Genomic DNA, 13,371 nt, shown 5'->3' on the forward strand with positions numbered 1-13,371 from the left:
TAACGGACAACACTCAAAGTCGAAATTCCAACAACACACGATAAAACGCACCACCGCCATCGTGTGAATAAATACACGGGTATCCATTTGTGTCATTCAAATGCTTTTTTACCGCGCGTTAGCGCTAATGCGAATGGCCTAAAGCTTCCGGTCGAGGTGATTGCCAATTTCAGTGTACACACTGGTTTGCCACGAAATTACATTGCACCCCGACCAAGGTCAGGGTAATTTTCGTCCGTCGAAAATATGGTTGGTAATCATGCAGTTCGGGCTAAAATAAAATGTCGTACCTCGCCCACAGAGGTCGCTAGTAGATTTACGATTCGCTCGTGCGGAACGGCAACGACGCTCTGCGAGTTGATCTCGATGATGCGGTGGCCGACGCGCACGCCGCCGCGCTCGGCGATGCCGCCGCGGAGTAAGCTGCATATCTGTACGACAATCATATTACTGTTACCTAAAAACTTGTTCCAAGGTATTTTATAAGCTACCAGCTATTCTTACGATATAGACCTATAGTTTCCTATAAGTAAATAGTATTTTATACAATCGTGGTATAATAGAGAGCTTTTCAGTCGAGTACCGTTTTTTGAGCTGTCGTTTTGTTTCGTCCTCTTGACCGCGGCGAGCTGTGATCGGTCTATTTCATTATAGTTGACTAAACCGTTTCGAAATTAATATTATAGTTTAGTTGGGAGCCCATACATGAAAAGTACCCAATTACAGTTTGATATTCGAAATCTTAATTCAACCATTACATTCGACGAGTAGAAAAACATATTTTCATAATAAACTTAATACTATGAAATGCTATCAGAGTATAACTGTAAAAAGTAACAAATAATGTGATAGCTAAACCTAATGTTCACACTCATTTAAAAAAGCATAAACTTTTTTATTAAATAACCATAACGAACTGCCAAATATATCCGCATTCAAGGTATGAAGAAATATAATTTTTTTTTTGATGAAGATTAGAGATCAGATCGACGTGTTTACATTGTACAATATTTCAATTTTTTTACGAATAACTTTGAAGATACATTTCACTAATATGCAAAAAAATTTGGTTATTCAATTCTTGGTCGAGAATTTCCAAATGAAGGCCTTTATCATCGTAAAACTGCAGTTGAAGGTCTCTCTTGGTTGTCTCCTGTTTGCAACATTCCCAGTTGTTATTTATTAACTACTTCAGCGCCAATGAAATCTCTTGAGGACTTTTTCATTTCAAATTCAATCTCACAGAGCTAAACTCCGAGCATTTAACACCGCTCCTTTGGCCTCAAGGTACGTGATCAAAATATTGTAAGGTTTTCGGTTAATGTACCTAACCTACTCTCAAGAGGACCAGAGGGCTTACCGCGAACCACGTTCGACGTGTTGCCTCCCTGTCACACTTACGTGCGAATTTACAAGTGCGACAGAGAGGCAACACGTCGAACGTGGTTCGCGGTAGGCCCTCTGATACACGGAGAACAGGAACTATTTCGAGTTAAGGCTAATATGAGGTTAGAAGACTCACCACTCCATTCTGCACGCTGAACCCGAGCTGATACTTGGTGTCAGGCCGTTTGATCTTGACCTCCACCACGGGCGCACACGGTACCACCGTCAGCTTCACTACCGTTTGGTTCTTCGAGTTTTTGATATACGTCTGACACGTGGAGAGCGGCAGTCCGACTAGGCTCACGCCGTTTATTGCGATTATTTGATCACCTGTGAAGTTAAAGGCGATTTAAACATGTAATTGCTGATGAAAATACCTCCGTTCAGTTCCGTTTTAGATATTATTCGCATCAACGTAAGGAGGTCAGGATTCTGAATTAAGAAGTCTTACCTACGAACAGGCTCCACAGTAGTTACTATTTAACAATAAATATTTTACCTACAATATTTCGGAAATATATCACCATATAAAAAGGTCTGATTCTTCTCTTCTATTAAAGTGTTTACTGCTTTAAATCTCGGCGTGTATGTATATATGCAGGTAAAATTTATACAAAGTAAATGTTGGGTCATGTACCTATTTGGGTTTATCTACTTTTCCTGGGTAGTCCAAGTACCAAAACAGCCGTATTTTATACAATAAATTGTGTTACTGTTGAGTGTTGATTTTCGGCAGAAGGGAGAGAATTTTAAGAGGTACTTAAGGGACTCATCTACCCAACAAGATACCTTCTATAAAAAAACATTACCCTTCTCCTGAACTTACCTATATTGAGCTGGCCACACCTCGCCGCCGCGCCCGCTGGTGCCAGGTTAGCGATGACCACCGTCGGCAACATGGAGCCCCACCCCGACTCCACCACCACCACCCCCAAAATCTCCCCCTTGGTCTTCGGCACCACCACCTCCTTCTGCAGCTCCTTCTTGGCGAACATCTGTAATTCATCTCCGAAGATCTCTTGGCTATTTAACACTTCTTGATAATCCATCTCTTTGACGAAGCTGTGGTCCTCGATCCCGTTCGCTTTGAGGAACTCCATGTATGCCACTTGGAAGGCTTGGCCGATGGATTGTGCAATGAATTGCGCCTGAAATACGAAAGGAAAATTTAATTGAGTTGGATGGTTATATTTGCGTCTTGTTTTCCACCGTGGAACCAAAACTACTGAGCCATCTGACCATAAATGGTTGGGTTGAAGTATTTAATTTTAAATATTTGTATCAGAAAGTGTCCTAATGTATACTATAATGAAATCTCATAAAGCCTTAAAGTTATGGGCGTTAGATTACTAACAGAAGGAAGGATTAAACTTACAAATACAAAAAAAAAACTTACCTCTTCACTCTCAAAAACATGGCAAATCATCTTCGGCGTCCTGTTCAGTTTTGGTTGATCAGAGTCCGTCTCGTGCGGCACAAATCTTCTTCTCGCCATAAGAACCACCAGGTCTCCTATATCAGCTATGTACGAAATGGTCCGGAGAGCGTGGTCCATCATGATTTCTTTCAGTTCTGTGTTCAGGACCATGATTTTCTCCGTCGATATAAAGAGATCTACTTCTGTGCTAGGCTGATTTTCACCTTCGGGAGCCTGAAAAAAATATAAAGATCATTTTAAACTTCTGTTTCATGTGCCAAAGTAACTTAATTCGCAAATTTGAGTTATCGTTGTGTATCTAAAAGAATAATATCACACTGGTTCCACATTGTCCTTCTTATACGTGTTGATACTTGCTTATGTTTGCGACTTTTATCATCATTCATTTAAAAGTTTAGACAGTGCTGGATTTTACAAACAATTTGATTGATAAAGATGTGTTGTTACTTTTGACCCCCACTAGAACATTTATAAATAAATCTTTGTATAATCTAACAAAGTGTAATTTTGTCTAATATACAAAATATAATTTATACTTTAAAATAAAAGTTTGTTTAGTTATATCCTCGTAAGGCCCAAGGTCCTACCTATTAGGACTTATTCAGTTCGATGAAATTTAAATCATATTCAATTAGGACAGAGTTGCATTTGTTTTGTTTCGTGCAATTTTCAAACAAAATAAAATCTACTGTATTCCGTGCACTATAAGTTCAAATTCCAGTGGCAAATTTTGGATTTTTCATTTCTATGGCTGGGCCTTAAGAGGATATTCCAGTATAAAGTGTAGACATTGCAGTGGTGAAAATTGCATTTTTGTGTTGTTAATGTTGATATATGAAACGAAAAATACTTCATACGAGCCGAGCTTAGCTTTGACACAGATTACAAATGCTGACATGGTCGCGTGTGAAAGGTATATCTTATTGTTCTTTAATGTTGGCATTACTAATTTAATTTAATTGAACGATCATTTCCGTCGATACAAAATAAAATACGAGGATCCTGAAGGTTGAATCTTCTAGAAATAATTATAAAACTTCAGCTTCCAGATCTACATTTTTTAAATATTCGGGCCTTTTTCTACTGACGGAAAAGTTGGATTAGATTTTTTTAATAAGATCAGTTTTTTAACCTTAGGATAAGGGCAATGACACACGACCATGCGAAGATGTGTTCAATTTAGAATTTAGAACTTACCAATGCCTGATGTACCCCATGGAAGGCGAAGGGAAAACAACTGTTATTAGTACATTATTCGTGCATGCTATGTTGTAGTGAATATGATTGAAACCAAATTCTACATTGAAGTTTCGAATTACATAAACAATGAAGCAATGGAGATAGTGGAATATACTTTTAAACCGATTTAACACTATCAATAGCAAGCAAAATTAGATTCTAATTTACATAATTCCTTCTTGACTAAATATTGATATTGCGTTTATAACATTAACTGTAATGAATCCAAATTTTAGGGGAATAAAAAACCCAATACAATTTTGTAAGCAAGCAAAGCGTTACTAATATTGTTTTAGTATTTTCGTTCATGTATTGTTTTAAATATTAATACCTACCAACATATTCAAATTTTAATAAATCTGTTATTCGTTTTCTCAGGTTGAATATTTTGTGAATAAAAACCAAAATCGTTCTAAAGGTTTGGGTTTTATATGTATGAGCGTAAGCACTGTAAGGTTTCGTTTATCTGACATACTTATCCCAAAAAAAATGAACTCGTAAAACATTGCAAGTTAAAAAAATCCATAGCGCTTTTAGTAAAGAATCTTAATATCTATGTTAATCAACTACAAACTAATCCATGCCTAACCACCTCATCATGACGCTTTGCCCTATTTATCCCTCCCAATCACCACACCGACCCAGTATTTAAAGAGTATAACAGAACAAAAAGCTGTGAGATCCCTGAATGGCTTCCAAAAGCCTTACGGCTGTATCTTTGTTAATTTTTGTTCGACGAGGCATATCATACAGATCATTTTAATGTCCTTTGTTCAGTGTCCGTCCCGCAGTCACGTCTTCTGCACCTTATGAAAACACTATACCAAAAAATAAATAAATAATAGCAATCCCCTTGAATACTATCTGTATTATAATCTAACGTTTATATTAAAAAGTAAATGTGACTGTAAAAAACCGAGAAATACGTAAGAAACAAAACGCCTCAGCTCTACTCTAACCAATAAAAAAAACCTCGACCATAGACAACCTTACAGTGCTACCACCCGCACCTTAATCTTATTGACCGCCTCCTCCACCATGTTCTTCTTGAGGCGTTTTCTGCGCCGCTTGTCCTCGTCCACCTCGACCGAGCCCAGGAAGCTGAGCCGGAACACGGCGGCCGGAGCCGCGTACACGCCGGAGTACGGGCCCTCGCAGCCCCACTGTGGACGGCTAGCCTCCTCAGACGCTCGCTCTCACATACAATGCTAAGCTTTTTGGTTTGTATTTTTTTTTTTTTAATTTAACTGATAAACTCCAGAGTGATGTATTTTTCTTAAAAGGATTTTCAAATTGTACATTTACATGAACGCGGGGCTTACCTAGATACTAGAATAAACTGACCAGAGATTGACCTTAGCCTTTCGTGATGAAATGTGTTCACATGGTGTAAGATGAAGCTTTTTGGTGAAACCCAGAGGTAATTAAATTTTGTTCTCTTTTTTAATTTTATAATCTTTTTTTGTGCTCATAAATATGCATCGCGTCCGAATTAAATAATTCTATCTAAACCGTACTTGAGCGTAATAAAATAAAGTTTTAATTATGTTGATCTTAACGAAAAGTAGTGAATCTGATAAATCTACTACAATGATTTTGTAACATTTATTCATTTTTTCAAAGATTATTTTTCTATCTAATCAATCTTTAACCTATGCGGAATTGATATGCGAATAGTTACTTTAAAAATGTTACCTTAAATGGAAAGCCAACAACGTTATAGGTTTTGTTTAATCATCCCTAAAGCATGTTTAAGTTGGCAGCCCTCAACTTTTTCCACTCATCAGTAAAACCACACATATCCCACAACTGCGCAAAAGCAAGCAAAACAACTCGAAAACACTCAGCAATGATGTGAGAAGCGAGCGTCCCTGTTAGTATGAAAGCGTCCTAACGGAAATCAACCTTAATTAGTCAGATAAAGGGTTCGATTTTGTGCGGAGGCGTTGAAGCTTGTTCGCGAGTGCATTCCGTTCGACGTGATTGGCCACCTGAGCCGGTGTGAATCGGGTAACATCGTGCGTAGAATGAAACGTGCGAGAAGCGGACACGTGAACATATTGCGCCGAGCAAACGAGTTTTAATAATGTTAAAGTCAATGAAAATAATAATGCCACAAAAATAAGTGTCATAATAATAGACGAATGCACAGAATGTAGAATTTTGTAACATTGACTGTAACAGCTTATTTAATTATAAAACTCTTTACTCTGGTATAACCTAATAAGCTACGCGGGAATGATTCATTCAAACGCTAATCGTAATGAGTCAAGTAAAATTACACAAACGTACACAATTAAATCACTACGTGTGTTAATATCGACCGTTAAGTTAAGAGGAGTGTTGATCAAATAATACTGTACTTGATTGGATTATATTCAACATGACGCGATTATATTCAAGCTGTGTTCTAATATAAACTTCCCGGATGTACTTATTGCAAAACAATTGACACCCCCAATATTCCCAAATTCTTATTTTTAACGAGAAACAGAGTCATCCATCACCCAATGATATTACGTTGTGATTAAAAGAGAAGCAATTTATCACTGTTGTTATTGTCATATAGGTATAACTTAGACAGATTAGGAGACCCTAATAGGATAATCCACGAGACTGTAACGTCAGTTACCAATTCTTTCGTGTGTTCTTAAATTAATTAAGCAAATTTAAGTGTATATGTCTGGCGTAGCCCTACAGGTCTGGATCCTTAAATTTGCTTATTTAATGTAAGAACACCCAATTACCCAATATCCAAATTTTTTGGTTATTATGAGCTATTCTTTGCTTGACAATCCACGTCAAATTGTACAATCATAGGCTTACGCCAAAGATGCAAAAGTGCAAAACGGTTGCAATTTATAACCAATAATATTACACACCACTTTATTGTAATAATTTATTAAAAAAAGGTGTTTGAGCTATGATTACGATTGTTTCCTAATATCTTCAATTGATGCTTTGTTTCTTCTCACACGCTCTTTAGAACAGGACAAAAGACTTCCAAAATTCCAGAGTATCAATGTGCAGAAATAGAAAGTAGTTTAATTAAGTTTAGCGTATTTTTTGCCAATATGGATAGATCGTGAGCATGCGAAAAGGTAGCATAGCATCTTACCTTCACCAAACTTGTGCAAAAAAGGGAAAAAGCAGAGCGACAAGCGACAAAAATCCAGAGGAGGTTAGCCGGCCATGACTATAGTCTTCCTGGGTCGGGTCGAGGGGTGAGGAGCACACTGAAAAAAATACTCTAGTGCCATGTCAATAAGAGCGAAAAGTCGGCAGTCTTCAAACGGTTACGGTCTTTATCCACGCACCTCTATATTAGGTACTTACTAAGGTAAGGACAACCCACTAGCATTCTCAAAACACTTAACCTAATGAGCATGAAATTACGTAAGTATATACAAAATGGCCATGATTATAGACAGGTAGCCGTGCGAAGGTAAGTGCCCATAGCATAGGTAGGGTAGTGTTCGAAATTTGAAAGGAAAGAGTGTAGATTTTTTTTGGTTTTAAATAGTGTTGTGTCTGAGTATTTTAGTAGTCCTAATCATAGACAAGGGGAAGCAAGTTTTAGTAGCCAGTGAGTTGTTTTTTGTTCGGTGCAAAATGATATAGGCACAGTGAAAGATAGAAGAAGTAATTCCATGCTCTTTCCAATGCAAGTCTACTAAAATAATATTTTACATTTATACCGATTCACACTGGCAAATGTGGTTCAGGCCACGATTATTAGAAGTTTATTATGAGAATGCAAATTAGTTTAAAAGAACATAGTAAAGATATTAGTATGTTGTGCAACCTGTCTAATAAATTCGAAACGGAAATTAGTACACGTTTTATTTTATTATTATAGTAAATTACAGCTTAATTTTTCCAGTAAATGATTACATTTAAAAAGTTTTTTTGGTTACTGGAAAAACTAAACGCATCTGTCAAATTCCATCCTTTTTTAGTCTATGGTTATCAATATGGCGTGCATTTCCCTCCAAAATTTTTAAATTGAGGTTAGGTCATGGAATGGTCAAACAGCCAATGTTACCTTGATTCTGGAGACCGCCTCCTCGGCCTGGAGCATCCTGGTGGCTTTCGTGGGCTGCCCTTCGCAGGCCAGTTGGGTTGAGCCGAGGTAGCGCGCGCGGAATAATACGCCTTCGATGAGAACTGAACGCATGTCTGAAATTAATAAGAATAACGCTTGGTAAATTATTTATGCTAGTTTTTCGATTAAACAATCATATGGCTTATATTTTATGAAGATATAAAACAAGTTATACGACTAAAAATTAGGGTTAGTTTAGTAGGTACCTATTGTTAGTTTTTACATAACAAAATAATTAGTAAACTCACCAGCAGAAGTCCAAAAGCAGCAGAAAATTAAGTTTTAGTTAGTAATGCATTAAAGTCAGATAGGTTTATATTTTATGAATTGGAAATTAAATGTTTTATATATGAAATTATTGAACGTATAGGTATCAACAACTTACCTTCTTTGTTTTTGCTTTTCTTTTTTCCATCTTTATCCTGAAATAAATTAAATAATTGGGTATTAATGTTATGATAATTTTGATATGATCGTCTTAATATCTATTCTACACGATGGAAAAACTGGCTCCGCCATCGCAATTCGCAACCCAAGGGTCACGTTCATTAAAGGGCTGCGCTTAAAATTCAATTCAATTTATTTATTCGATAGACAACAATTGTCCATAATGGTTAGTAACATTTAAGATTTAAAACTAAGCGTTAGTAGAACAAAAACAAAAAGCGTAATTAACGCAAGAAATCACTAGACACAAACATTCACGGCAAATAAAATTACACATACAAGATGTCGACTGCCATGGATATATGTACACATGTCATGTCCAACGGATGGTATGGAATACGCGAGTTTGGCTCGTGCCATTGCCACCCCTAATATATTGCGGTGTTCGACAGTCAACCATTATGCCATAGGCACTTACTTTTCCATTGTGGTCGGTCTAGTTATTCGTCATTGCCAGGCACGTGTTTGTTCGGCCTCAATATATCTACACAACTTAGGCTGCCCGCTGGCATCACTATATACAGTGATTCGGCTTGTGCCATCCCTGATCTACTACGATATTCGACAATTAACCTTATGCCATAGGCGTAACACTTACTTTCCGATTATGATGAGTCTTATCTTGATCATCGTGTATTGGCGACGGCATGCCCCCGGACACTGCCCGCTGGCATCACTATATACAGTGATTCGGCTTGTGCCATCCCTGATCTACTACGATATTCGACAATTAACCTTATGCCATAGGCGTAACACTTACTTTCCGATTATGATGAGTCTTATCTTGATCATCGTGTATTGGCGACCGCATGCCCCCGGACACTGCCCGCTGGCATCACTATATACAGTGATTCGGCTTGTGCCATCCCTGATCTACTACGATATTCGACATTTTTATGCCATAGACATAGAACTTACTTTCCCATTATGATGAGTCTCGTCCTGATCGTCGTGTGGAGGAGACCGCGCGCCGCCGGAGACGCTGCCCGCTGGCATAACTGTACGCGATTTCGGTTTGCGCCATCCCTGAAAGCAATATTACATTATTATAGTTGAGTTTGCAGTAAAGTGTCTCTAATAAGTACAAGTGTCTAATAAGCCTAGAATCCAAAACCATCAGGGATCCGTCCGTCCGTATGCGTGCTTTTCGCTCGAACCTTGGTCTTACAAGTTTTGGCGCGAGCGAGACGCACGGATAAATGATAACAAAATTACATCAACATGTAAGTTCAAATTGGGCTCCAGATGTTTAAATATATCGCTTTCCAGATTAAGTACATCGCACCTTGGATGTACTGTCGTAGTAGTAACCTACCAAATAGCGCATTGATAATTGTATGATTGACGCACCAACTGGTAGCTATGGGACACATTCGTTATTTGACAGTGTATGTTACAATTGGTACTTGGTATAGATCGTGTCATTCACGAAGACGCGTACCTTAACTCGTAATATCATGTCATTAAAGGTTAGATTTGATAAATCTGCGCGTCATTGTGGATGACACGAACTATAAGCATGAAAATTTGGACCCTCGAAAGTTAACATTTTGTTACGCCGTGGTCAATGCTTTTAGTTCTACCGCCTTGCATCATGTGAGGTATATAACACAACTTAAGTAAAGTTTCTTAATGTGTTTAGGCAATGATGCATAATATTATCTTATCAGCTACGAATGGTTGTTACATTAATAGTAGTTAAATGCCATCACTACTCAGCACATCATGCATTTATTTACGTATTATAAATTTTTAGCCTTATGCTCCGATTATTTATAAAATTTATCAGGAGTTTATTTATATTCGAACCAATTTAAATATAGGTACATACCAAATGTAATCAGTCCCATAATAACACTCTATTATTAAAAGCGTAAGATCGTCTAAACCCAGGCAATTAAAGTCCAAATAACGCACTAGACAAAATACCTACGTTATTCATAAGAAAAAAATATAGTAGAAAGTAACACTGATAAAAAACCCAATGTATCACTAACCTTCTTTGGTTCGCAATTTGTCGCATCCTGTATTATTTCCTCATTGGACTCTGTATCATTCTTCGAAACGCTTTCATCAGAAAATGAGCCACTTGTTTCTCCATTCACATTACATTTTTCCTCTAATTCCTTATCACAACTTTCAATATTTTCTAACTGGCTAGTACTTTGTTTATTTTCTAAAGGTTCACTAATGTCTTTGGCTAATTCATTATTATTACTCTCACTTTCTCTATAAACAACCTCGGAGTTTTCCTTGCACTCAGTCTCACATTGATCCATAACCTTTGACACTAAACAAGGTTCTTTTTCCGCGACACTTTTAACTACATTGTTATTAGTTTCGTTATCGTTATAAACCTCTTTACGGTCCAACGCGCACTGGCCACTTTCTAGGCAAGGTTCTTTTTCGTCGTCGGTCATGGTGAAAATGAAAAAGTTAAAGGTGTTTTATTGATTATGCGTTACATCGATTCGTTATCAATGGTCAGTGAGATACGGTATCCAAGCACGCACACATGCGCACGGCTCACATGGTGCGCTGGCACTGGCCGCACTGTTATGATGTGTAAACATATGGGTGGGCAAAGATAAAACAACAGACTGGTTACATATTTAAGTGTCGCAAACGTAAGAAAAAGATTAACTTAACACTAGGCACAATTAATATTTTTTCAATGCTTTTGGTGACTTACCGCTTTTAAAAGTTTTTTATTAGGTATGTAACCATTTATCTTCATCATAATTGTTTATGATATTTTTTGTTATGTTTGTCATTTATATATTACAACAAATTCAGTGTTAAATTGAATTAAAATAATACCCACATTGTTATGTCAAAAACGTATATCTAAGATACATTATTAATTATTTGTGGGTAATAGTAAGTTGATACAAAGTAAACATTTAATCATGTCTTTGTCTTAAAAAATCCGAGTCCTAAATAGGCCCCATTAAAGACTCGGACTAATTGGTCTGGTTTTGGGGATTGGTTAGGTATATTATATTAATTGGTCAGGCTTGTTTGGCAGCGATTAAATTAATTTACCTGACCTAGATATGTGATAAATAAGTTTATAATAGAGTTTAAGTTTAATAAACATATCAGATTAAAGATGTGGCACAAACAATTCGTTGCTAAATGTTCTCTCCGAGTCAAACGCCGAGTAGGCACAAACGGCCACTCCCACGCATCTCAGACTGTAATAATGTAGCAAGGTCACTCGATCTAAATCATGCGCATGACCTCACTGCGCGCAGTAGTCTCATAATTAAGACTATTGTATTATACTGTCGCCATTAGATATATCGGAGCGGCCAAGGCGCTCACAAATATCTGAACACTACTTTATTGTCATGGGGCTAGAGTGCGTGTTCAGATATTTTAGAGCACCTCGGCCGCTTCGATATATCTGATGGCGACAGTAGCAGCAGAGTAAACCTTAGGTAGCAAGGAATTAAGGTCTATTATGGTATGATCATGCTGATTGTGATAAGGAAATGAGTCTTAAGAGTACACATTTTAATATGAAATGTGACTTTTTGGTAGTAATTACTAGTATCATATTTGTAGGTATATGTTAAAGTGACGAAAAATGCTTTGTTTATATTACCGATTTAAAACTTTTCTGGGCAGGAATGTATGAATTGTATGACCAATTAGGCAGTAACGTGATTAAATAAGGCATTGTTTCAACGACAAATATAATTAACCAAACGTACCTAATCCTTAAATGCAACGAACCAAGCCTATCACTGAACAGTTCTGCAAAGATCGACTAAAACAAAAGTCGTATCTTTGTACGTATTTCGTAAAGTTTTACGACCTTTTAGTTTTGACCGGCTGCAGTGCATTCCGTTCCACGAATAAATCTTAAGTGACACAGTTTGCTAGCAATATCAGACCTTTTAGAACTACGCCATACAAGACGGTTTGTAATGAATGCAAATACATTCAAATACGGCTACGGTAGAGTAGTTGGCCTAATGGAAGTTTCTCATGCATAAGGAGATTAAACGTTGACGTACTTCTTTCTGTTTCCGGTCCAAATCACGAAAGTAGTTTTAGTTCGTAGACCATGAAGTCAGATCGGAATTATCTAGTAGTTTATATGGTATAATATTGGTATGGTATAATATATGTGGTCGTTTGACGTTGTCAAAATTAAAAAAAAATACTAAATATTCAGTTTTATGGATGATTTGGACGACAGACGAATGTAAGACATCATGTTTCTTGGAAAACATTTAACATTAACTGTATCGACTGGTCGAATAAAATAGCGAGTGTTTCTTTTTTTTGTCGGTTCGGTTCCCGAGCGGGTCATTCTCAAAAAATATGTCTGCGGTCTAATTGCCGCGACCTATGCAACATGTATGAAAAGAGTCGTGGCAAATAGGCGCAACCGCAGACATAAATAAATATAAATACTTAGATATATAAATATATTGAACATTCTTACACAAATTGACTAAGCCCCACAACAAGCTCAAGAAGGCTTGTGTTGTGGGTACTCAGACAACGATAAATATAATATAGAAATACGTAAATACAGAGAAAACACCCATGATCCGTGTTAGTCACACGAATAAATGCCCTTACTGGGATTCAAACCCAGGACCATCGGCTTCATAGGCAGGGTCACTACCCACTAGGCCAGACCGGTCGTCAAACATATTCTCAGAGAATGACTCAAGCGAGACAAGCGAATTTAAAAAAATCTTTAAATGCAGTTTTGTTTCTTTTTAAAAATAATGTT

At 37.2% G+C, this 13,371-nt stretch overlaps 1 protein-coding gene across 8 annotated transcripts in view; it reads right to left on the reverse strand.

Annotated features, from left to right (window-relative positions):
- Positions 1–13,371, reverse strand: part of LOC133518719 (protein lin-10-like) — a 247,449-nt gene that overhangs the window by 4,931 nt on the left and 229,147 nt on the right. For 5 of the 8 annotated variants that reach the window (XM_061852393.1, XM_061852388.1, XM_061852392.1 and 2 more), the window contains 8 exons: positions 9,534–9,641; positions 8,554–8,590; positions 8,109–8,242; positions 5,074–5,226; positions 2,783–3,037; positions 2,213–2,534; positions 1,523–1,716; positions 291–431 (listed from right to left, as the gene is read on the reverse strand). In XM_061852393.1, coding sequence (XP_061708377.1) covers positions 291–431; positions 1,523–1,716; positions 2,213–2,534; positions 2,783–3,037; positions 5,074–5,226; positions 8,109–8,242; positions 8,554–8,590; positions 9,534–9,641 — 1,344 coding nt within the window. The remainder of the gene's footprint in view (positions 1–290; positions 432–1,522; positions 1,717–2,212; positions 2,535–2,782; positions 3,038–5,073; positions 5,227–8,108; positions 8,243–8,553; positions 8,591–9,533; positions 9,642–13,371) is intronic. The other 3 variants (XM_061852391.1, XM_061852395.1, XM_061852394.1) reach the window with 3 other exon arrangements.

This window comes from Cydia pomonella, chromosome 6 (assembly GCF_033807575.1).
Source record: "Cydia pomonella isolate Wapato2018A chromosome 6, ilCydPomo1, whole genome shotgun sequence".
In the NCBI taxonomy this organism is placed as follows: domain Eukaryota; kingdom Metazoa; phylum Arthropoda; class Insecta; order Lepidoptera; family Tortricidae; genus Cydia; species Cydia pomonella.